Source organism: Molossus molossus, unplaced genomic scaffold (genome assembly GCF_014108415.1).
Source record: "Molossus molossus isolate mMolMol1 unplaced genomic scaffold, mMolMol1.p scaffold_m16_p_2, whole genome shotgun sequence".
Classification (NCBI taxonomy): Eukaryota; Metazoa; Chordata; class Mammalia; order Chiroptera; family Molossidae; genus Molossus; species Molossus molossus.
Window position 1 is genome coordinate 108,949,945 of NW_023425355.1, and position 25,938 is coordinate 108,975,882.

General features: G+C 36.7%; 1 protein-coding gene across 18 annotated transcripts in view; it reads right to left on the bottom strand.

Moving 5' to 3' along the window:
- KDM6A (lysine demethylase 6A) overlaps positions 1 to 25,938 on the bottom strand; it is a 270,740-nt gene that overhangs the window by 143,585 nt on the left and 101,217 nt on the right. For all 18 annotated transcript variants that reach the window (XM_036270305.1, XM_036270303.1, XM_036270296.1 and 15 more), the window contains one exon: positions 13,477 to 13,526. In XM_036270305.1, coding sequence (XP_036126198.1) covers positions 13,477 to 13,526 — 50 coding nt within the window. The remainder of the gene's footprint in view (positions 1 to 13,476; positions 13,527 to 25,938) is intronic.

A 25,938-nucleotide genomic window follows, 5' to 3' on the forward strand; every position in this document is an offset into this window, starting at 1 on the left:
ACAGGGCAGGCAAACTGGGTGCCATATCTGGGACTGCAGCAACCTGTCTCACATTGTTTGCCTCGCCCTACTGATTCCCTGAGGCCCTATCCCACCCAACTTTCGGGCCCAACCAAGCTGTTTCCAATGGCTTTACCATAGGATTGGCCTGTCTTAGTTCCAGCTTCAGATTTTCCTAAATTCTCTCCAACAAGTGGCATCAGGCCTCAGCAAGCCCCATACCTCTAAATCAGGTCCAGTACTAGGGGCAGCCAGCCTTGGTTCACAAGTTGGCTTTGCCCGGGCACCTCCAAGCCCAGCAGAAGCAGCAGCCATCAGCAGATTGCTTTGTCGCTTATGCATGGTGGCCCTGGGTAGAACACAGGCAGTGACTGACCTTGCCCCAGAGCCAGCACACCCAGTGGGCAGCTTCAGACCATAGTGAAGCACTACCACTAAACCACCTCCACAAGTGACACTCTCAAGGAGTGTACTCAGTTGGTACCAGAGCCCTGTTGAAGTGAGTCTTGCTCTGTGTGGTGAGCCCCTCACACAGCTGATCCTCCAAAGTAGTCAGAGGCCAGTGTGGTCAGTGGGCACAGCTGATCAGCCTGAGTAAATCCCTCCCACTGATGGGCCAACAGCAATCAAAACTCAATTACAACAGAAGGGTGCACAGTCCACACAAGGGGTGCACCTCGAGGGCCCAGCAGGGGTGACCAGGAAGGCTGTGCCACTGGACCCTACAGTGCACCTACTACAATAGGCCACCTGAACAAAGCCTAGGAGACATAGCAACTCTACCTAATACATAGAGACACACTGACTGGTTGTCTCCCGCACGACCCCAACCAGGGCCAGAGACCAAACTGCAAATGAGGTACATGCCCTTGACCGGAATCAAACCTGCAACTCTTTGGTCCATAAGCCAACGCTGTAACCCCTGAGCCAGACCAGCCAGGGCTAGCAGGCTAATTTTTAAGTTGATAATTTTGTATGGCCCACAATGCTGTTATAAATATCCAAATGGCCTTTGGCAAAAAAAAGTTTCCGTTTCCCCACCCCAAAGCTTCAAGACTGATATATTTAAATACCTGACATATTTCTAATTCAAAACATGAATTTGAATTGATGAACCTTGAGTTTTTCTATTATAATTTTCTCCACAAAATCTTTCTTCTACCCAACATTAACCCCTAATCCCACATCAGTGCAACATTAATAATAGTAACAACAATACCATATGGGAGCTAACTAGGCTAAAGAAAACCTCCCTAATCAGCCCCAATTAGGAAAAAAGACCAGCACAATTTCCAGAGCTGGTAATAAATATACCAATATAATTTTGTAGCATGTACTGAATCAGACAGTAAAATAGATCTCTTTGGTGAATCTGCTTTAAGGAAAAAACTGTCTATATTTACCACACTAAAACATAAGCAAAGTAATCTCCACAAGCTTTGATTTCTTGAAGTACAGTAGTCCCTCCTACTCCATGGTTTCACTTTCCATAGCATTAGTTACCCAAGGCCAACCACAGTCCAAAAATATTAAATAAAAAAATTCCAGAAATTAACAATGCATAAGTTTTAAATTGCATGTGCACTGAGTAGCATGAGGAAATTTTGTTCCATTCCACTCAGTACACAAATCATCCCTTAGTCCAGTATATCAATGCTGTATATGTCCCCTGCCTGTTAGTCACTTAGTAGTTGTCTCACTCATCAGATCACCTGTCTTGCTTATCAGGGTTTATGTTCAAGTCACCCTTATTTTACTTAATAATGGCCCCAAAGCACAAGACTAGTCTACCCCAGATGCCACAGGGGATATTATAGAATATAGTAAATGCATTATTATCTTTCCAAAATCCAGAGAAAGAGACAGAATATCCTTTCAACTCGACATATTTCTGAATGCAAGAAATTTCAAGTAAAGAACTAAGGACCTACAGTATGGGGAATCACTTTAGATCTAATTTTAGAGGATAAGTTTGAAAAAATGTGGTTTAAAGAGATAAGTACAGTCGTGGACAGTTTGGTTCAGCAGTTAGAGCATCAGTTGTGGACGAAAGGGCTGAGGGTTTGATTCCTGGACAAGGGCAAGTACCTCAGTTGCAGGTTTGATCCTCAACCCTGGTAGGGGTCATGCAGGAGACAGCCAACAGCTGTGTCTCTCTCACATCAATGTTTCTCTCTTTCTCTCCCTCCATCCCTTCCACCCTATCTAAAAAAAAAAAAAAAAAAAAAAATCAATGGAAAAATATCCTCAAGTGAGGATAAAAAAGAGAGAGAGATAAGTACAACTAAAATTCAGGAGATAATGATCTCAGTCATATATAAAAAAATGAATCATATACTTACATTCTTCAATTTACTGCACATTGTACTATGTATAAACCACAAAAGTAGATGAAGCTATAAAAATATAAAATTTAACCTAAAAATCATTGAATGTAAACTCTGATCACCACCAGCCACTACGCATGTCCACTGGAAAAATAACATGGGATTACTAACAGTATTGTTATATTACTCATTAATGCTTAGAAAGGATAAATTAAATAGCATTACTGTCTTTAAGTGATAGCATCTGGTACAAAGTCTTGAATCCTGAGAGAATAAAAACCGTCTAACCCCATATTCAGCTTGGACCTGAGAACCTAAACCAAACCTGACTGTCTCTATTAACATGACTTCACCAGCCCTCTGTCTTCATTAGCATCACTTTGCTTTTCAATTTCTCCTACCCTGGCACTTGGTTTCTCCATTATTCTAGGAACCATCTACTCTTCAGTGAGAACCATCAACATGTCTGTGGCCTAAGAGTCTTTGAATAACCCTTACCTCAAATTCTTTGCTTGATATATCCACCATTTCTGGATTGTTACATAGAGATTCTTACTCAATCAAGCTCCTAAAATTAAGACCTGCCTTTAAAAACAAATCATCAATTCTCAATCAATTCTGACCTTACTTTCCCCCATAAGATGCTGACAAAGCTTTGCAGAGATGGTATTCTCCCTTATCATGGTAAGCAATAAACTGAGGTTTGTGTTCTTGGTATTTGAGGAGTCAGCTTAGACACCTGGAGGAGATCTCAAATTGCCTACTAAGAACTATAAAATAAGAAACTACTGATGATGAATTACTCTGATGACTATTATTCCATGTATTAGGCATTCCATGATAACCTTATGTTGCCTTATTACTAGAAATGTCTACGACATATTCCTTATTAATTGATTTTGTTAGAGGGAGTAGGGAGGATTGGAGGAAAGGACAGACAGAAAGAGAGAAACATCAATTTGCTCTTCCACTTTATTTATGCATTCATTGGTTAACTCTTCTATGTGCCCTGTCCAGGAATCAAACCCACAATCTTGGTGTATCGGGACAATGCTCTAATCAACTGTGCTATGCAGCCAGATCCTTCCAATAAATTTCTTAATAATGAAAAAAAAATTTTTTTTAATCCTTACCCGAGGACATTTTTCCATTTTTTGTTCAGACAGAGAGGGAGGAAGAGAGAGAGAGAGAGACAGAGAGAAACATCGACGTGAAAGGGACACATCGAGTGGCTGCCACCCACACAACCCAACCAGGGCCGGGGACAAACTGTAACCGAGGTACATACCCTTAGCAGGAACCAAACCCGGGTCTCTCTGGACTGCAGGCAGAAGCTCTAACTGCTGAGCCAAACCGGCCAGGGCTTAATAATAAAATTTTAAATAAATTTTTCTTATGATAACTATAATTAGAGGAGAGTACCATTTCTGGCAATGGTAGACTAATTGGTTTCAGACTTAAATCTCAATTCCTTCTTTTCTCCAAGTAATTATAACTAGAAAAGCTGGACAAAATATTGCTTCAAATCTGTTTTCAGGCATCAGACAACAACAAGGGCATCAAGACCTTTCAAAGTTAACATCCACAGTAGCCCAAACTAATTAAAAACCAAATGCACTTCAATAATAAAATTAATAAATTGTGGCATTTTCACAGAAGAAAATATTATACACCAATGAATACTACTGCCATATACAACTATAAGAATAACATACAGTACCGAAGAAGAGTTCAAAAAATATGCTGCATGATTACATTTTCATGAAATTCAAATGCAGGCAAAGTGGTAAGAACATGGTTATCAAACTATTGCTTCCAAGGAAGGCTAAGATAATACTGGAGAAGACTCTCCTGCAGATAATAACTACAATATAATTATAGTTTTATAAAAACTATAAACTCTGGTTTATAGAGTTTAAAACAGCTAGCTAAAGACACTCAGGAGTAAATAACAATATGCAGATTTGGGTAGGAAGATATGATATAGTCTGAATAATGGCCCAGAAGATGTCCACAGCCTAATCCCTGGAACTGAGAATATTTATTTTACATGGTAAAAGATCCTTTGCGGATGTGATTAAATTAAGGATTGTGAATCCAAGTAGGCCAGATATGATCACAAGTGTCCTTATTAAGAGAGAAGCTATAAAAGTCAACGGCCAATGAATGCAATCTGAGGACAAAAGACAATGTCATATGGGGCCATGAGCCAAAAGAATGCAGGCAGCCTTTAGAAGCTGAAAAAGACAAGGAAACAGATTATCCAACTGAGTCTCCGGAAGGAATCAGACGTACTGGCAACTTGATTTTAACCCCATGAGACGCATTTTGGACTCTGGCTTCCAAAACTCTGAGATAATTAAATTTGTGTTGTTTTAGCCAATAAATTTGTGGTAATCTGTTAGAATAGCAACAGGAAACTTATATAAGAAGGCCAGCCCTGGCCGGTTTGGCTCAGCGGTTAGAGTGTCGGCCTGCGGTCCTGAGAGACCCGGGTTCGGTTCCCGCTAAGGGCATGTACCTCGGTTGCAGTTTGTCCCCGGCCCTGGTCGGTCGTGCGGGTGGCAGCCACTCGATGTATCCCTTTCACATCGATGTTTCTCTCTCTCTCTCTCTCTCTATTCCTCTCTCTCCCTCCCACTCTACCTGAACAAAAAAATGGGAAAATGTCCTCGGGTGAGGATAAAAAAAATAAAAATAAAAATAAAGAAGGCCATACTCAGAGGAGGAAAGTTATATGGAGTAAGTTCCCATTTTCACAGCTATTAACTTGGTGCCGGCCACAATATATATGATAGTGGGTCACTGGTAGAAAAAGCAGACTGTTTCTGATACAGAACACCAGAAGACGGAATCCAGGAGAAATCAAATCCCACTGAATCAAAGGAAATCCCAGAAAAGAAATAGTCAGAGAGGGAACCCTAAATTCTGTCTATCCACATGTCTGGCTGACTCTACATGCATTACAATCAACACAGCTAAATTAAAGAAAAACGATCAAAACTGATACTTAAGTTGCTACCTGAACAGTTTGCAGTTCAAATCCAATAAAGATAACTGCCTCAGATAAAGAGCAAAAACCATTTGCTAGAATAACATAATTAAGAGTTGGAATAATTTTCATAATGTCCAGTACCCAACACAAAATTATGCAACATACAAAGATTCAGGAAAATAGAACACATTCTCAAGAAAAAGAATGACAAAGATGCTAGAAATGACAAGAATTTTACAATGGCTATTTTAATTACCATCAACTAACAAAACAAAATGTGGTCATGAATAATAAAAAGACAGGAAATCTCCACAGAGAAAAAGAATAAAAAAGAACACAAAACAAAATCTAAAACTGAAAAATAAGATATCTGAAAATTCAATAGTTTAAATTAATAATTAAATGAAGATGGCAAAAGAAACAGAAAATGAACCTCAAAAGAGAAAAGCAAATTATCCAGTGTAAAGACTGAAGGGGCGGGGGGGGGGGGGGGGGGGCGGAACCCTCAAGGACACTTGTATAAAAACAAATTATTTAGCCCCAGCCAGTTTGGCTCTCAGGGGTTGAGCGTTGGCCGAAGACCAAAGAGTCTCAGTTTCAATTCCAGTAAAGGGCACGTACCTCGGCTGCAGTTTGGTCCCAGGCCCTGGTGGGGGTCGAGAGGGAGGCAACCATTCAATGTGTCTCTCTCACATCAATGTTTCTCTCTCTCTCTCTCTCTCTCTCTCTCTCTCTCTCTCTCTCTCTCTCTCCACCCCCTCCCACTTTTTCTAAAGGTAAATGGAGAAAAAAATATCCTCGGGTGAGGATTAAAAAAACAACAACAATAAACAAATTATCTAACCCACATGAAACTGGATCCCCAGGAGAGAACAGAATGAACAACAAATAATTATTAGGAGAAATGACAAATATTTCCAAATTTATTGCAAATTCCAGATGTTCAAACAGGATAAATATGAAGACAACCATGCAGAGGTATGGAGCAAGATTAAACTATAGGAAGCCAAAGATAAAAAGCAAATCTTGAAAGGAGCAAACAATAAATTGTATACAGGAGAGTGGTTCAATTAAGAGCTGATTAGTCATCAGAAAATATGGAGGAGCATGAAGAGAACAAAACTATACTTAAAAAGGAAAAGAAAAAGAAAAACCAACGCATAATTCTCTATCCAGGCAAAATGCCCTTTAAAAATGAAGTCAAAAAATATTTTCAGATAAAAAAAATTCATCTCCAATAGATTTTTACTATATGAAATGCTAAACAAAGATCTTTGACCTAAAAAAAATGACAGTGCGTGGAAGCGATACACAGAAAGCAATGAAGAGCATGAGAAGTGGTGTACATATGGGTAAATTCAAACAATTACTATAACACTGTAATACAGGGTGGGGCAAAAGTAGGCTTGCAGTTGTTCACATGGAAAATAATACAATCATAAATGTGTATGTGCCTAGTAAGAGAGCTTCAAGCCCTGACCGGGTAGTTCAGTTGGTTAGAGGATTGCCCTGACACACTAAGAGAGCTTCAAAATACATTACAGGGGAAAGAAAAAAAAAAGGCAAAATTAAAAGACAATTCCACAATCATAGGAAGAGATAATTAACTCTCTGCAAATGACAAAGACAAAAAAAAATCAAACACCACCAACCACCTTTACCTGTTATTTACAGCTCAATACAACCAATAAATGCAAATCATATATTCATTTTCAAGTGCTGAACGAATAAAATAAGTCTCAATACATTTCAAAAGAGTACAATTATGCAGAATATGTTGTATGAGTAAAGGAGAATTAGAAATAATTATGAGATATTTATAATTACCCAAATATTATGATGAAACTATAGGAAGCCAAATATATACCTCCCATGGGTCAGAAGAAAGCACAAGTTAAAGTAGAAAAATTTTCAAATGAATGATAATAAAAATATGAAAATTTGTGAAATACAGCTAAAGCAACAGTACGAGAAATACTATACCTTTAAATACTTATATTAGGGGGAAAAGATTGAAAATCAATAATCTAAGCTTCCATCTTAGAAAATTAGAAGAAGAGAAAAATACAAAGCAAGCAGAAGTAAACAATAAAAACAATCGGGAATCAATGATAAAGGAAATCTATGAATTATAAAACAGAAAAGCAGTATTGAAGAAAAATTCATGAGGGAAAATCTGATGCCTTGCAAAGATCAATGAAGTTAATAAACCTATATCCAGGCTGATCAAGACAAAAGAGCCCTGGCCGATTTGGCTCAGCGGTTAAAGTGTCGACCTGTGGTCCTGAGAGACCGGGATTCGGTTCCCTCTAAGGGCGCATGCCTCGGTTGCAGTTTGTCCCCGGCTCTGGTCAGTCGTGCGGGTGGCAGCCACTCGATGTGTTCCTTTCACATCGATGTTTCTCTCTCTCCCTCCCACTCTACCTGAACAAAAAAATGGAAAAATGTCCTCGGGTGAGGATAAAAAAAAAAAAAAGAAAAAAGAGAACACCTAATTACCATTATCAGGAATGAAAGGGGGTACACTTCACTACAGGTTCTACAGTTATTAAAAGGAAAATAAGATGATAATAGAAAAAATAGTAACTCTGACAACTATATGAAACAGACAAATTCCTTGAAAGATAAAACAAAACTAACCCAAGATATAACAGAAAACCTGAATCACTCTGTATATACTAAAGGAATTAAGTTTGTAGTTAAAAAGCTCTCCCTCCATAAAGAAAACTGTAGGCCCAGATAGATAACTTTACTAGTAAATTCTACATAACATTTAAGAAAGAAATAATATCAACCCTACACACACATTAGAGAAAAGAACACTTCCCAATCATTTTATAAGGCCAAAATTATCCTGATGCAAAAATTACAGTCACATGAAGAAAATCACAGAGTAGCATCACTTATGAACAAAAATGCAAAAATCCTTAACAAAATATTTCTACACTAAAGACAACAACACAATACATGTGACTAATACAGGTTTATAAAAAAAATCTGAAAAAAAATCAACCAATGTAATTAAGCATATAACACATTTTTAAAAATCCATAGGATCTCAATAAAGAATTAATAATTTGACAAATTCAATACATATTCATTATAAATGAGAAGGAAATAAAAAACTCCAAGTGACCTAGTAACAGAAGAAAATTTCTTCAAGCTAAATCTACAAAAACCTTACATCTAACATCATAGTCAATGATGAAAACTGAATGTTTCCCCACAAAGAAACAACATAAGGATGTTCCCTTCTATTCCATACTGTACCAAAGGTCCTTGGTTAAAAAAAAACGAAAAATAAAGATTATCTACAGCTCGGCCGATGTAGCTCAGTGGATTGAGCATCATTCCATGCATCAAGAGGTTGCTGGTTTGATTCCTGGTCAGGGCAAATGCTGGGTTTGTTTGTGGGCTATTTCCCAGGTGTGGAGGATACAGGAGGCAGCTGACTGATGTTTCTCTTTTGTCAATGTTTCTGTCTCTCTCTCCCTATCCATTCCTCTCTCTCTCTCTCTAAAAAAAAAAAAAAAAAAATCAATAAAAAAAAAACTTATTAGAAAAATAAAGTATCTACAGATCAGGAAAGAAAAAGTAAAACTGCCTTTATCTGAACAAAGCATGACAAAGTACACAGAAAATTCTAAGAAATCTAGAGCAAAGCTACTAGAACTAGTAATTAGCTTATCAAAGTAGAAGGCTGCTAGGTAAGTATACAATAATCTATTGTGCTCCTATATAATAGCAACACACAATTGAAAATGAAATTTCACAATGCCTCCAATCACAACAGCATAAAAAAAGTAAAATAACAGAAATAAACTTTAAAATGTGTAATAAAAACTATAAAACATTGCTGAAGGGAATTAAAGAAGACCTAAATAAATGGTGAGATATATACCATGCTCATGGACTAGTAAATGTATTATTATAGAAAATAGAAATTCTTCTCATATTGGTTTATGCATATATTTTGGTACCAAATAAAATCCTAGCAGGAGAAATTGACAAACTGCTTGTAAACTTTACATAGAAGGCAAGAAAAATAAAAACAATTTTGAAAAAGAATACAGAGAACTTACAGTGCTTGATTTCAAGACTATGGTAATAAAACAGTGTGATACTGGCTTAAAAATAGACAGACCATTGGAATATAATAAAGGATCTAGAAACAGACACAAAATTAAACGGCCAATTGATTTTTATCAAAGAGGAAATAGTAATTCAATTTTGAAAGGATAGTCTTTCCAATAAATGATGCTGGGACAATGGGTATCAATTTGACTGAGGGGGGCTGCAGAGGGAGCGCACACATTGATGCTTATCTCACATCACGAACAACTTGACAATCTGAAGTGTACCATAAACCAAAACATAATAAATGTGACTATAGAACTTCTAAGAAAAAAAGCTGAGGAATTTTATAATCTAGGGATAGGCAAAGATTTCTTTACAGAACACAAAATCACAAGCTATAAAAGAAAAAATTGATTAAATGAACTTCATCTAAATTATAAACATTTGCTCTTTAAAAGGCACAATTAAGAAAAATATCCAAAGCAAAATAACACATGATGTTTGAATACAGTCGGGTGACATTCTAGAAAAGGCAAAATTAGAGAGAAAGCAGATAACTAACTGGTTGTCTGAGACCAAGGGTCAAAAGTGGTAATCAACTGTAAAGGGGCACAAGAAAACACTCTGAGTAATGTTCTATATCTTGATTGTGATAATGGTTACACAACCCCATATAAATCGCTAAATACAGCAATTATGTACACTTAACATAATGTAAAGTATACCTCAAAAAAGCCAGAGGGAAAAAAATCCAGGTATTTTTGTGGAGCTAAAGTTAGATAGTTTATTTGAAAAAAAAAAAAGTAGCAATAAAAGGACCGCCAGAGAAACCCTAAAAAAAAACCAGAACAAGAAGAAATGGTGCCCTAGTGCAAACATATATTAAAATATGTAAAACCTCTATAAGAAAAGTAGTGTATTAGTTAATGAACAGGCCTATTTTCTGAAAACGGACCAGAAAATCCAGAGACAAACTATATATAAAAATTTACTATACAATTAAGGCAACATCTCAAATTAGTGGAGGAAAACATAGATTTAAAAATATATATATATACTGTGTTGGGATAACTAGCCATGAGGAAAAAGATAAACTTGGATGTTCCTCACACTATAAATCAAGGATGTATCCCAAACTGATCACAGATTTAAATTAAAAAATAAAACCATTCAAGTTCTAAATGAAAAAAGTGAGTGAATTTCTCTAACACCAAGAGTGAGGAAAAAACTGTCTTATGATTCAAAATGCAGATGCAATTTAAGAAAAGATTGATAAATTTGACTTCATAGAAATAAACACCAGCATGGGCAAAAACTTCTGCATGTACAAAAACAAATAAAAGCAAAGTAGAATAAATGACAAACTGCAACTTACATCACAGATAAAAGATAAATATAACTCGTACATAAAATATGGCCATATAGAACGAAGAAAGAAAACAATGGCCCAATAGAAAATTAAGCAACAGAAATAAATATCTCAAAGAAAAAAAACTACAAATAATCTTCAAACTTTAATTTAAAAAAAAACAAAAACCAACCTCACTTACAACTAAGAAAACGGAAATTTAACAACAATAAGACATCATTTCTCACTTATCAGATTACAAAAAAGCCCGCTGACAAACTTTCTAGGTTAAGACCAAAAGGAAACAAGTATTCCCAAAAGAGTGGTATTTAACACTTAAGCTTCCACCCAGCAATTCCACTTATAAAGGATTCTATACCAAAGAGTATTTATACCAAAGAATTACTAACAACATTATAAAAAGAGACTTTTACCATTTATCGCAGTGCCATCTGTAAAGGCAAATACTGAAGGAACAGAATGAATAAACTACAATAAATCATAATGACCGTGACTTAGACAAAGATTTATTAGGTACAACACCAAAAGCATAAGCAATAAAAGACAACATTACAAAACCAGATGTCATCAAAATGAAAAATTTCTGCACTTCAAAATATACTATCCAGAAGAAAGTAAAATATACAAGCTGCCAAATATCCTATCAAGAAGAAAGTGACTATACAAGCCAGACTACAAAATTTTCCAACCATGTATCCAATAAGTGATTGTAATTGGAATACACTATAAAGAACTCTTACAATGCATTAATTTTATTTATTGATTGATTTTAGAGAGAGAGGAAGTGAGGGAGGGAGAAACATTGATTTTTTTGTTCCACTTATTTATGCATTTATAATAATGCACTAAGTTTAAAAAAAAAAAAAAAATAGGCCAAGGGTTTTTACAGGCATTTCACCAAAGAATATACACAGAGAATATATTCATAAAAAAATGTTCAACATCATCAGTATTTAGAAAAATGCAAATAAAAACTGTAATAAGATGCTAGTTCCCATCCAGAAGGATGGCTATATTCAAAAACTAAACAATTACAAGTATTGATAACGATATGAAAAAATTGGAACTATTGCTGGTGAGGCTATTAAGTGGTACAGCCACTCTGAAAAAAGTTTCTAAAGTTTACACACAGACTTACTCTACAACCCAGCATTTTCACTCCTGGTTATCTACCCAAGAAAAAGCAAAATATATGTCCACACAAAAATGTGTACAAAAATGTTCACAGTAGCATTACTCATAATAGCCAAAAAGTAGAAACTAAAATGTCCATCAAATGATGTTCTATCCATACACTAGAATATTATTAAAGAGTAAAAAGGAACAAAGTATTAACACATGCTACAAATGGATCAACTCTGAAAACATATTCTAAGTGAAAGAAACCAGCCACAAAAGACCATATGCTATGTGATTCCATTTACATGAAATATCCTGAAAATACATATACGTACAGATAGAAAATAGATTAATACTTGCCAGGGGTTGGGCATGAAGTTTTATTATAAGGATATGGGCATGTCCTAAAATAAGACTGTGGTTATGGTTGCACAACTCTGGAAGAAGTCACTGAATTGCATAATTAAAACAGTGTTACAGTATGTAAATAATATCCCCATAGACTTTTTTTTAAAAAGATGAGCAACATACTAGAGAAGATATTTTCAATACATTAAAAAATTTATGGGAAAATTTCAACAAATCAAAAAGAAAGATAATCTAAAAAAGTGAAATGGCAATTCATGTAAAGAAACCCCACTGGTCAATAAATTTACATATAAAAGTATACATGATGGCTCTGGTTGGTCTGGCTCAGCAGCTAGAGTGTTGGTTCAAGGACCGAAGGGTTGAGGGTTCGATTCCCAGTCAAGGGCACGTGCCTGGGTTGCAGGTTTAATCCCTGACCCTGACCAAAGTCGTGCGGGAGGCAACCAATCAATGTCTGTCTGTCTCTCTCTCGCCTTCCCTCCCTCCATCTAAAAATCAATAAAAAATATCCTGGAGTGAGAACTAACCAAAAAAAAAAAGTATTCACGATGTAAAAGAATGACCTATCCAGGTAACTTTCTGCACTGCTTAAACCAAGAAAATTTATGATCACTGCCATGTACAATTCTTCATTTATGTAGGGCTTTATAAAAATGGTTAGGTTTCATTGTCCTCAGACCTCCAATTACAGACAGACTATACCAAGAAAGATTTTCATGATAACTTTCCAATTATAGCTTTCCTTTCCAGGCTAATAAAGAATCATATCGTTGCCATTTGGTCTTGCTTCTTTTAAATTCACACTTATGCCCTGGCCGGTGCGGCTCAGTTGGGTCACTGGTTCGATTCCCAGTCAGGGCACATGCCCAGGTTTTGGGCTCGAGCCCCAGTACAGGGTGTACAGGAGACAGCTGATCAATATTACTCTCTCACATAGATCTGTCTCTCTCTGTTTGAAATCAATAAAAACATATATTTTTTAAAATGTGTAAATTCCCGTACTTAGGATCATCTTTGGCCAATAGATTCTGCCAGAGCAATCCAATTATTGTATTAAAATACAAGGTGATTTATACAAAATAGCAAAAAGATTACATTTTTCCTTTTCCAATCCCTTTCCCTAAAAGTAATATTTTAAAATAATTAACAAAATTAGTTAACAAAATAAAAGAGAAAAAATAAGTTAAAAAAGAGAAATAAGTATGCAAATGTGAACTAACCTTCCAGTAGTCAGACTGTAAACTGTAGTACCTCTGGTATGCAGATAATGCTGAAAGAAAAATAAGTATGAGTCACAATTATGTCCCATTTCAAAGTCAATAATACAAGAAACATTAAACATTTAAAAAAACATTGTAACAAGCTTCCCACTGAATCCACCTCCTATCAGACAGTGATATTTAAGACCAAATAATTTAGAAATGTGGGGCTCCCCTACTCACAGTCCAACATAGCACAGTAACAAATGTCAAATATATAGAGCTCAAGGGTGTAAAACCATGGTCACATGTCAGGCCTGTACTTGAACAGAATCTAGGCTACCTCTTTAATCAACTTGACCTTCCTCAGAGACCAAATCTGATAAGAGAATTAAGATGTTCCAAGGCTACTCCAGAATATGATAGGTTATTTGTTTTAACAAGGGATCTTTACTCCCAAGAATGACTAAGGGCTCAAAAACCTCAAAGGGCAAAGGAGCTATTTTGTCTGTGAAGCTTCCTTTCAAAAGAAAGGAATCTACCCCACGATTACCTCACTCCAACTCAATTCCAAAATAGGACACCCTATACCCCTAAATCCACCTCAAAGTGTAAAGGGCTCTGAAAAAAATTAAAGTAGTTCCTATCAACCTAAAAAGTCAGTGAGGAGAGTAAAAGGTAAACAAAAAGTTGTATGTTCTCATTAGAATTGGTAGAGAGATACCTTTTTCAAAAACTGATAAGCAATATGTAAGTCATAGGGATGTAATGTACAACTTGGTAACTATATTTGAAAGTTGCTAAGAGTAAATCTTAAAATTCTCATCACAAGGAAAAAAAAAATTTGTAATCATGTATGGTGATGGATGTTAACTAGACTTACTGTGATCATTTCCCAATATATCCAAATACCAAATGCTATACACCTGAAACTAATGTTATATTTCAATTATACCTCAATTTTTTAAAAATTTTTTCTTTATTGATTTTTAGAGAGAGAGGAAGGAAGAGGGAGAGAGAGATAGAAACATCGATAAGAGAGAACATCAACTGGCACCCTCCTGCATGCCCCCCAATGGGGATTGGGCCTGCAACCTGGGCATGTGCCCTGACCAGGAATTAAACCGGCAACCTCTTGGTGCATGTGTCAATGCTCAACCACTGAGCCACACCAGCCGGGCTAAATACCTCAATTTTTAAAAATTACTTCTATTTTTTTTTTTAATCCTCACCTGAGGACATTTTTCATTCAGACAGAGTGGAAGGGGGGGGGGAGGGAGGGGGGGAGAGAGAGAGAGAGAGAGAAACATCGACGTGAAAGGGACACACAGAGTGGCAGCCACCCGCACAACCCAACCAGGACTGGGGACAAACTGCAACCGAGGTACATGCCCTTAGCGGGAACCAAACCCGGGTCTCTTGGGACCGCAGGCCAACACTCTAACCACTGAGCTAAACTGGCCAGGGCTATGACTGTTATTTTCAAATAAAACTTCAATGAGTACAATAGCAGAAAACAGAAATTAATGTTTTCTAAAATTCCATTTGTAATGTTTTCATATTGTTTATCAGACAATAGCCTAAATAGATATGAATACCAGAGAACTTTCTGAATATGTTCAAATTAGAGAAGCACTACCCAAAACATCACATGTCTGAATAAGTAACTTATCTGAATAATGTTCATTGTTTTCCCATAAAGATGATGCCAACCTATTACTGAAAGGACATTCAGACTGCAGTTTTTCCAATTTTAGTGAAGAGTTCATCTCAAGCCATCTTCTGTTTTCTAGTTCTAAACTCCTAAGTGTAGTGAGTTCAGAAAAGTTAAGTAATAGTCTTCTAAAAAAAACAAAACAAACCAACTTATCAAACTTGTTGGTACAGAAGAGTCAAAGAAAGTTTGCTTAAAAACCACCGATTTAGATGGTGGAGTAGGTAAATGCGAGACTCACAACCTCCCACAAACACATCAAAATTACAATAAAACTACAGAAAAAACATCATTCGAAACTGCCTGGAATCTACGTGAACAGAAGTCCTATAACTAAGGATGTAAATACTGTGGACAAAAAGGTGCCACATACTAACCCTGACAAGCTCAGGAGAGGCCTGCATGGTGGCCTTACAAACTTAAAGACCTTAAATAACCACAAAGGATGGTCTGAAATCAAAACTTTTTTACTAAAAGCAGTTTATGATGGGTAAGCATGTCGTAGGCCAGTATCTTCCCTGACAAAGGTCAAACTTAACCAAGCCTGTCTATTATTATCTTTTTGCATCTACAATAACATATTTTTTGAATGTCAAAATAATTTTTCTTTTTCCAGACCCCTCAAAGCACAGGCACTGCTCTGCGGCGACCACAAATCCCCTCATTATTATCAAACTGTTGACTGACTGTTAACTATTCTATACCCACCTATGTAAAAGAAATATGTCTATCATTTTACTTTTTATCCAATTGTAGAGGTTTCCCCGCTTTGCTTTCTCGTACCTTCCTTATCAATAGATTTCATATAATACACTTACTTCTCTTTTAAGTGCAATATATAAAGTAAGGTGCGAAACTGCCATTCTCTGGAGCATTATCTCAATCCACTGAGATTTTTCTTCCTGACAACTGTTGACACTTTTGCCTCAAATAAACTTACAAAATTCTTCACAGGTTTAAATGTTCCCTATATTGACATTTACTTGCCATGGTCAACAGGATTCAAAAGACGCTCACTCAGGCCTACCCTGTGGACCCAGACCCAGTGCTAGGATCCAGCAAGGAGCCTATTGAGCCCCGCAGGTTCTCTGCCCTGAGGAATGAGGTAAACTTTGGTGAGTTGTCTCTTAGATCCAGGACCTTCCCTTGCTTGTGGTAGAGGGCTTGACTTTATTTGAGCTGTTCTTACAAAATCCTTGAGGTGGTGCTAAAGGATAGGAGTTAAAACAGGTGGCTGGTTTTGATTTCAGCTTCTAAATTAGACTTGCTTTCTGAAGAGTCTGAACAAAAAAATCTTAGCTGTATAAATGAGGGCTGAATTCATTCAACTCCAAAAATAAGGGACACACCCTCTCTCCAGCCTGAATCTCGGGTGTTCTTATTCAACTAAGAATCTTTATGGAGGTGTCAGAAGTTATTCCTCATGACAGTACAGGGGCCCCATAGGAAAATCCCAATTTGACTGTAATTAAAATGACTGGCTCATCTGGGGAAGTACCCACAAGGTTTGGTCTACCAGAACCCCTTCTGGTTGTTTGACAGCCAGGAGAAAAACCTAAGCACATAAGAGGGTTGACTGCAACTTGAGGGGTGAGAGGCTTATAGAGCTCAACCCATAAGCAGCACTCTTCAACCCACTACATAACATCCCTAGAAAATTTACTCAGACTCTGCAAATATCCAAAGACTAAAATTAAAATGAAAAACTGTACCTCTAAGGTCCATGAACACCAAATATCCAACCCGCTCCCCCCCATTAATACTCCCGCAGGGTATGTATACAATTCATACGGAATCTCAGCTCGCAAGAATCTACAGAAATGGAAAACTTGAACTAAAAATATCAGCTTGAAATGGCCAAAGTGGGGAACTTCTGACACCTCCAAATTGATTTTTTTGGAACACTCAATTTAAAAAAAGCCAGCTCTAAAATTAAACTGAATGAATGGGAAACTTATCTTGATTGAAAATTAGAAGCTTCTTAGAGAGGATCAGATAAAATATCTTCCCTACAGGAAGTTAATAATAAAATTTGAGAAACTGTCTCTAAACTAAAGAAGGCTTCTGAAGCCAATAAATGCTAAGACTCCATTCCTCCCCCTTCTACAGTTCCTCCACCAAACCCTTTGCTCTTCAAGTTTCCATGTGCAGACTTGCCCTCCACCTCCCTTCTTTCTTATTCTTCTATATCTCCTCCACTACCATTCCCTACTGACATAGGGGAAGATGAGAATACAAATTCAGAAAATGATAATTCAGGGATTATAGCAACTCCTTTCAGAGAAAAGCCTGTCTCAAGTAGAGGGAATCTAGGGATTGTGCATGTCCTTTGGACTAGAACAAAATTAAGAAATCTAACTAAAGATTTCCCTGACCCTCTCCAGGACCCTGACGGATTTGCAAAAGAATTTTATTTAATTGTTAAAACATATGGTCCTGGCTATTCTGACCTATTCCAATTAGTACACCTACTGATTAAGGTTTGCTGGCATGCTCCTGTAGAGGATTTGTAAAAAAAAAAAAACAAAAAAACAACAGACAGGGACAAATGCAGGGAATTAGCCCACCATCTTTTTATTAAGCCATACCTGAGATTTTTCTGCGGAAAATGGACTGGACCAAAATCCAGTAATGTAAAAGAAAGCCTGATGAACCAGTGCTTGATTTCTTTAAATGTTTTTTAAAAACCTTTCAAAGAATACTCAGGTCTGTCTCCAGACAGCTTTAAGGATCAAAATGATCCCTTACTAAATTCGGCATTTTACTAACTTTGATCAAATAACATAAATTAAACTGGCAGACCACCCATGCTGATGAACTGGCTATTCTGGCTAATCAATTATCTAAATCTATTTAAAAGAGAGAAAAAAATTAAACTGCCCAAATTATGAACTTACAACTCTAACAATTAAGAAACCAAGTCAAATCTACTTGAAAGTCTTAGACAAGGGGAGAAAGGAGTCTATTTTTACTGTAAAAAACCAAGTCACCATTAAAAAGAGTATAGAAAATTGAAATGAGATTTACAAAGAGAAAATATAGAGAAGCAAGCACAGGGCTGCTCCAAGTACTCTGAGAGGGTACTTCCCCTTCTCCTTACTAATACTTTAGGAAAATTTGAAATCATCATCAAAGGGAAAGTTACTAAGTCCCTTGTTGATACTGGAACTACTTTATCCGTTCTTAACCCTACCCAACTAAGTTTCACTCTCCGCCAGAACAAAACTTCGCCAAATGGTAGGGGTATCTAACCAACCAATGACTGTTTTTAAATCAGAACCTGTCCCCTTTCAACTAGGGACTGTTACAGAGCAACATATATTTTTACTTGTCAAATCAGCCCCAATTACCTGATAGGGAGAAATTTTCTTTTTTTTTTTAATCCTCACCCGAGGACATTTTTTCCATTTTTTGTACAGATAGAGCGGGAGGGAGAGAGAGGAAGAGAGAGAGAGAGAGAGGGAGAAACATCGACGCGAAAGGGACACATGGAGTGGCTGCCACCCGCACAACCAACCAGGGCCAGGGACAAACTGCAACCAAGGTACATGCCCTTAGCGGGAACCGAACCTGGGTCTCTCTAGACCGCAGGCCAACGCTCCAACCGCTGAGCCAAACCGGCCAGGGCGGGAGAAATTTTCTTAAAACCCGTAATGCCCTAATATATTTTCCCAGGAGGGTAAAATGTATTTAAAACTAAATAACTGTAAATCAAATACTGAACCAATAGGGAAAATAACGATTTTAAAGAAACTTCAACCAGAGAAAAGTAATCTTAAAACTCGTTTGTTGCAGGATGTTCCAATGCAACTTTGGGCCCTTTCCAGTACAGACATTGGCAATATCAAGCCAGTCACTCCTATTAAGATAACTATTGATAATACTTTGCCTCTACCTAACATTCACCAATATCCTCTAAGATCTGATGCACTAGCTGGAATTAAGCCCATTATACAAGATTACTGTACAAGGGGACTTATAATTCCATGTACAAGCCCCTGTAATTCTCCTATCCTTCCAGTAAAGAAACCAAATAAAAAAGAATGGAAATTTGTACAGGATCTCAGAACTATAAATAAGGTAGTTGTTCCCAGATATCATGTGGTTCCAAATCCACATACTTCATTATCGGCCATTCCTGTGGACTGGCAGTCTTTTTCAGTACTAGATTTATATAGTGCATTTTTTTTTAGCATTCCAGTAGAAAAAGACAGTCAACATCTCTTTGCCTTCACCTTGGAATATCGGCAATTTACTTGGACTGCAATGCCCCAGGGATATACAGAAAGTCCTACCTATTTCTCCCAGATATTAAAAGGTAATTTAAATGATATTAAATTTCCTAAAGGTTCCACTCTAAAGTATGTGGATAATTTACTTTTATGCTCTAGGACATTACTATTCTCCCAAAAGAACACAATTTAGCAATTGCAACAGCTACCTATGAAAGGACATAAGGTCTCAAAGAATAAACTTCAATTTGCTTACCTCAAGTAAAATACCTTGGCCATCTCATATCTAAAGATGGACGACTGATTAACACCAAAAGAGAGGAATCCTGTCTTTCCCTCTTTCAAGAACAAGCAAGCAGCTTCAAGAATTCCTGGGTTTGACTGAATATTGTCAAAATTGGGTTCCAAACTTTTCATTAATAGCCCAACCTCTATATGCCTTATTAAAGACAGATCAACCTAATCCAATTCAATGGAACCCCAGAGGTAAACAAGCTGTAGAGACACTCTAATGGAAACACTGTCTAAAGCTCCTGCTCTGGGATATCCAAATTATAAACTTCCCTTCCTCCTTTCACACATAAAAGTAAGGGAAATGCTTTAGGAGTTCTAACTCAGAAACATGAAGATCATCATAGACCTATAAAATATTATAATCAACACCTAGACTCAGTAGCAAAAGGGCTCACTCCCGGTATGAGGGTGATCTCTGCTATAGCCATGTTATATAAACAGACAAAAGAAATAGGTATGGGTTCTCCTTTAACTATTTATGTTGTTCAGTCTGCTGAATCTTTGCTGAACTCGCATCACACTCAATACTTCTCTGTCAGCTGATTGCCTTCTTAGGAAATACTCCTGCTCTCTGCACTTCACATTACTTTAACTTGGTATAATCACATTAATCCTACAACTTTGTTACCTTTTTTGCAGGATGAAGACACCCACAACAGTATTTTGCTTACTGACTACCTTCTTGTTCCTAGCAATAATTTACAGGAAACTCCCATTAATAATGCTAACTTCATTTGGTTTGCAGATGGATTTTATCTAAAGATGAACAGGGACATTACCTCGCTGGATAGACAATAACTTCCATGGTGAACATAATTAAAAGTTCTTATCTACCTGAAATAAGGTCTGCCCAGCAAGCTGAACTAATTACTCTAACCCAGGCTTGTCAACTGGCCAAAGATTAAATAGCCAATATTTATACTAATAGTCACTATGAATTTGGTGTACCTCATAACTCTGGAATGTTATAGAAGCAATGAGGCTTCCTAACTTCCTCTGGGCAGCCCATAAAAAATAAAAAACTAGTTATGGAATTTTTAGATGCTATACGGAACAACCAAAACAATTGGCAATTATTAAAATCCCAGGACATTCTAAACCTATCACCATAAAAACAAAAGAAAATCATTTTGCTAATGCTACAGCTAAACAGGCAGCATTGATTAGTCAAGTTGTTCAGACCCAAGAATGTTCTTTGCTTTCTATTAAATCAATAAAAGATTATCTTTTCCAATTTCAACAGTCAGCTATGGAAAAAGAAAAGAAAATATGACAATAAAAAGTGGGAACCTTTGACCCAGACAGACAGATATAGCTTGGATCCAATCAGAAACCTAGTTTACCTATAGGGGCACCACTCCCTGTACATCAACATGTACTTGAACTAACGCATTGTGGTCTGAAAAGATGGTTTAATGGAATAAACAGTATTTCTGAAAACCGTGGCTCACACAGTATATATAGTAAATGTTCTGTCTGTCCAAAATATAACCCAGGAAAGCCACTCCATGAATCCCAAGGACATTGTCCACTTCCTTTAGGTCCATTTAAGGTATAGCAATTGGATTTTATCCAATGCCACTATTTCAGGTATACAAATATACATTAGTTATGATTTATATGTTTTCTCACTGAGTTGAGGCATTCCCTTGCAGGACAGCAACAGCCTTAATGGTTGATAAATTGTTCTTAGAAAAAATAATTCCCAATTGGGGAATTCCCTCTGAGTTATATAGTGACCAAGAGACTCATTTCACTGGGCAAATAATAAAATCCATCTGTAACATTTGGCCTATACTACATGTTCATTGCGCCTATCACCTCCAGTCTTCTAGACTGTTGAAACATACCAATGGTACAATAAAAATTCAACAAGTCAAAATTTCAGAAGCCTTTAATATCCCCTAGACAAGAGCTCTCCCTGCAGTACTCCTCAACCTGAGATCTACTCCTTTTGGTAAACATAAAATTTCTCTATAAAACACTCATTGGCCACCCTATGCATAAAGAGACATAAACCAATTTTGCTCAAAGAAGACATTTTACATTATTGTAGAGGGCTTATTAACCAGCTTTTAAAAATTAATAAACTAATAACCAATTCATTTCACAGTACGCTCCCAGGAGACTAAGATTTCAAAAATCATAGATTATAACCAAAAGATTTGGTCTATTGGAACAGATCTCAAATAAAAGACTATATTCAACGACACTGGAGGGGAACTTACCAGATATTATTAACTACCCCATATGCAGCAAAACTCAAAAGGAATTAATTCACGGATTCACATTTCTCATTTTAAAAAGGCACCTGACTGCAAATGGACATCTACTCCCATCTCTGACAACCACCTCTGTCTACAAAGGTGATGAAAGAATTTTCAAGGATGAGGAACTGCCAACCATGAAGGCAGACAGCTATCCAAGATGTCAACAAAGCCTGTATGCTCACAAATTAATACTACTCAAACCTTGTTCTTATATCATCTGTTATTAACTGAATATAGATAAAATAATTTATATATTATTATCCTGTTTTTATAGTTTCTTAGTGGAAACAAATCTGTCTCTCCAGAGCCTCTCCCTTATTAGATATAAAAAATTTAACTTGAGTATCTGCTAATCTTTCCCTTCTACTAGAAAATTATATTCTGATTATCAGTTATGATAAGGAAGTTAATACTTTATTGACTACACATTGGTCTTCTCCTACTATCAATACAGACTTTCATACATTTTTTTCTGAATATATCTATTATAAAGGACCCAACTTGGGCAAATACCTCCAAAAACACCTCCTTGATAATTCTAATGAAATTATATGTAAATAAGGATACTAAAAAATTTTTTAAATACTTAAATATAATGGAAAAGAGCTTGCAACAGCCTGTCCTATCTGTCAAAATATATCTTGTCCTCAGACTCACCACCCATGCTCTTGTGACTGAATGTCCATGAAACCAGAAGGAAAAAAAAATCAATCACTCCCCATTTAAAAATTATTGAAATTAGTAGGTGGGTAGATATGTCTGTAACTATCCCACCCTCCTTGTGTCCTGGTCACTTATGGAAAGCCCTATGGAATACTCAAACTCTAGCTTATTTGGGGGCTACCTTTACCCATTTAACTACAGCATGGAAAACAACATTTTGGGGTTTATTCAGTATACCCCAACTGTTCCCAAGCCATAGCTACCCAATGGCAACAACATTCCTGATAGGTCCAACAACACTGACCCTCTAAAAAAAATAAAAGGAAAATACTTGGAGGAATAGGAGCAGGCCTTAGTATTCTAAGACAAGCTAAACTTATAGCTAATGAAAAAGGTCATTCATTAGAAAAAGACTCTATCTAAAATAGGTCATATAAAGGTAATGTTATTTCAAAATAAATTAATTAATTGAAAACAGCATGGAAAGACAATAAAGCCATAGCTCAATAAATAAAACAGAGTCAACAGACTATAAAAACTCATACACAATCCCAACACTGGGAACATGTCTATATCCTTCCTCTACAGAGCCTATTGCATATGCTAATGCAAATGGAATCCAAAGTAGCTATGAAAAAATGGCCAACTATAGTGAATGCAGAAGCCCAGGCCAGACACTTATAAAATTCATATGGTTCCCCTGGATTTTGGAAAATCTTGAATAAAAAGTACAATCTATAACATTGTGTCTTAAAAGACCAGACACCGGAGTTAAATCCTGAACTTAAATTCTCAGTAATTCAACTGGCTGACATAGTGACCATCTTTAATAATACTAGAATACTTCCCATAGAAGGAAAATAAACGGGCCATAATTAAAAATAATAAACAACGAAAACCTATCTATCTAATTTTAAAAATCAAAAAGGTGAATGGTTATGCCCCAATTCTATATGGAATATTGAAATTATCCAATTCTGGCCTATTATATCTATCCTAACAAATAACAATATATGATATATGGAAAAGAAGCATTTTTGTTGGGAAGAATAAGAAAATCATTGTGTTATACTAAATAATTTTTACTGTGATAACACCAAGTTTACATTAAATACTACTAAAATATAATACAATTATGTACAAAATAACTTTGTCTGAGGTCAATAAAAGTTATAATAATACTAAAAATCCAATAAATTAAAAAATTAAACTTAATCCTCCCTATAAAGTCATTTTTATGGAAACTAAATGACCAAAAGAAAGACTAAAACTTCTAAATAAGCCCGGCCTGTGTGGCTCAATGGTTGAGCAGTCAGGGCACATGCCCAGGTTGGGGGCCCAATCCCCAGTGGGGGACATGTAGGAGGCAGCCCATCGATGTTCTCTCTCATCCATGTTTCTATCTCTCTCTCCCTCTCCCTTCTTCTCTCTAAAATCAATAAAAAAAAACAAAAACAACTTCTAAATAATAACAAAAAGTCTTAATTCATCTGGCCAAACTTATCACATAAAGTACAAGTGACAGTAAATAAAATAGGAAAACATATAATTAACTTAATAAAAAATTATAATAATACATATGAAGGATTTTTTGACTGGCTGGAATACTTATTCCCCTCAGACCTTTCCTTGTCTAGCATTAGACATTTTCTATTCCTAATCAGTGTTACTGGTTTAATACTGTTACTTTTGTGTCTGGTATGTAAGTGTTATACTAAATACAGAAAAACAAAACTTAAGACAAACAACAAAAGGACTCAAATAATTATAACTCAAAAATTAGAAATAATCCAAAATATTTTTTCACAAGGACATATAGAATCTAACCCACTCACCTGCCTTTTTAATTTTTTTTTTTTTTAGTCCTCACCCGAGGGTATTTTTCCATTTATTTTCAGAAGGAGAGTGTGTGTGTGTGTGTGTGGGGGGGGGGGGGGGCAGGGCGGCAATGTGAGAGACATGTCGACTGGTTGCCTCCTGCATGACCCCGACCAGGGCTGGGGACGAACCACAACTGAGGTACTGCCCTTAACCGGAATCGAACCCGCAACTCTTTGCCAAACTCTAACTGCTGAGCCAAACCAGCCAGGGCACCTGCCTTTTAAATTTCAAATAATAATAATAATTTCACCTGATTGCCATCTAAGGGTATGATCTTGCTCCATCCCCAATGGTCCACCCTGTCCAGCAAGACAAATGCTAACTCTGAGACTTCCTAAAAATAAGCCTTCCTAGCACCATGGGACCTTATTATTCAACTAAATGGTTAGTCATCAATACATCCTTTAATTTATGACCAGAAGGGGGACATGTGGACAAACAGAGGCCACATACTAAACCTGACAAGCTCAGGGGAGGCCTGCATGGCAGTCTTACAAACTCAAAAAACTAAATTAACCACAAAGAACGGTCTAAAATAAAAACTTTTTAACTAAAAGCAGTTTATAATGGGTAGTCACATCCTAGGCTCAGGGTATCTTCCTGACAAAGGTCACTTTTACCTTAACCAAGTTTGTCTATTGTCTTTTTACATCTACAATAATCTATCTTTGGAATGTCAAAACAATTTTCCTTTTTCCAGACCCCTCAAAAACATAGGCACCACACTGAGGTGGTCACAAATCCCCTCATTATTACTCAATTAATTATTGAATTGTTAACTGTTAACTATTCTATACCTATGTAAAAGAAATATGTCTATCATTTTACTTTTTATCCAACCCCAGAAGTTTCCTCGCTTTGCTTTTTCCTGCCTAACTAATCTAAGACCCATGAAGTTCCCATTTACGTCTTCTCTTTTAATTGTAAAACATATAATATTGTACAAAATTGCCATTCTCCAGAATGTTATCTCAATCCGTTGAGATTTTGCTTCCTGCCAACTGTCAACAGTTTTACTTCAAATAAACTCACAAAAATTCTTCACAGGCTTAAATGTTTCTTACATTGACAAGACAAAGCTATGCAGACTGGTAGAAGGGGCAGAGACACGGAACACACTGGTCCCACACCAATCTGTGGCAATCAAAAACATCAGGAGCAATATCGAAGCAGCAATGGTCCCCTTGTGTAGCGAGGGGTCCCAGTACCATACCAGGGCCCCCAGGCCAGGATTCCAGTGCCAGGAAAAGAAGTTCCCAGAACATCTGGCTGTGAAGACCAGTGGGGATTGTGGCTGAGTGAGACAGAGGGCTTCTGGAGTCCCAGGTTTTACTCTTAAAGGGTTTGCAGACAAACTTACTCAGACTCACTCACTCTGAGCTCTAGCTCTGGGACAGCAGCTTGAAAGGCACCACAGACCCATGGACAT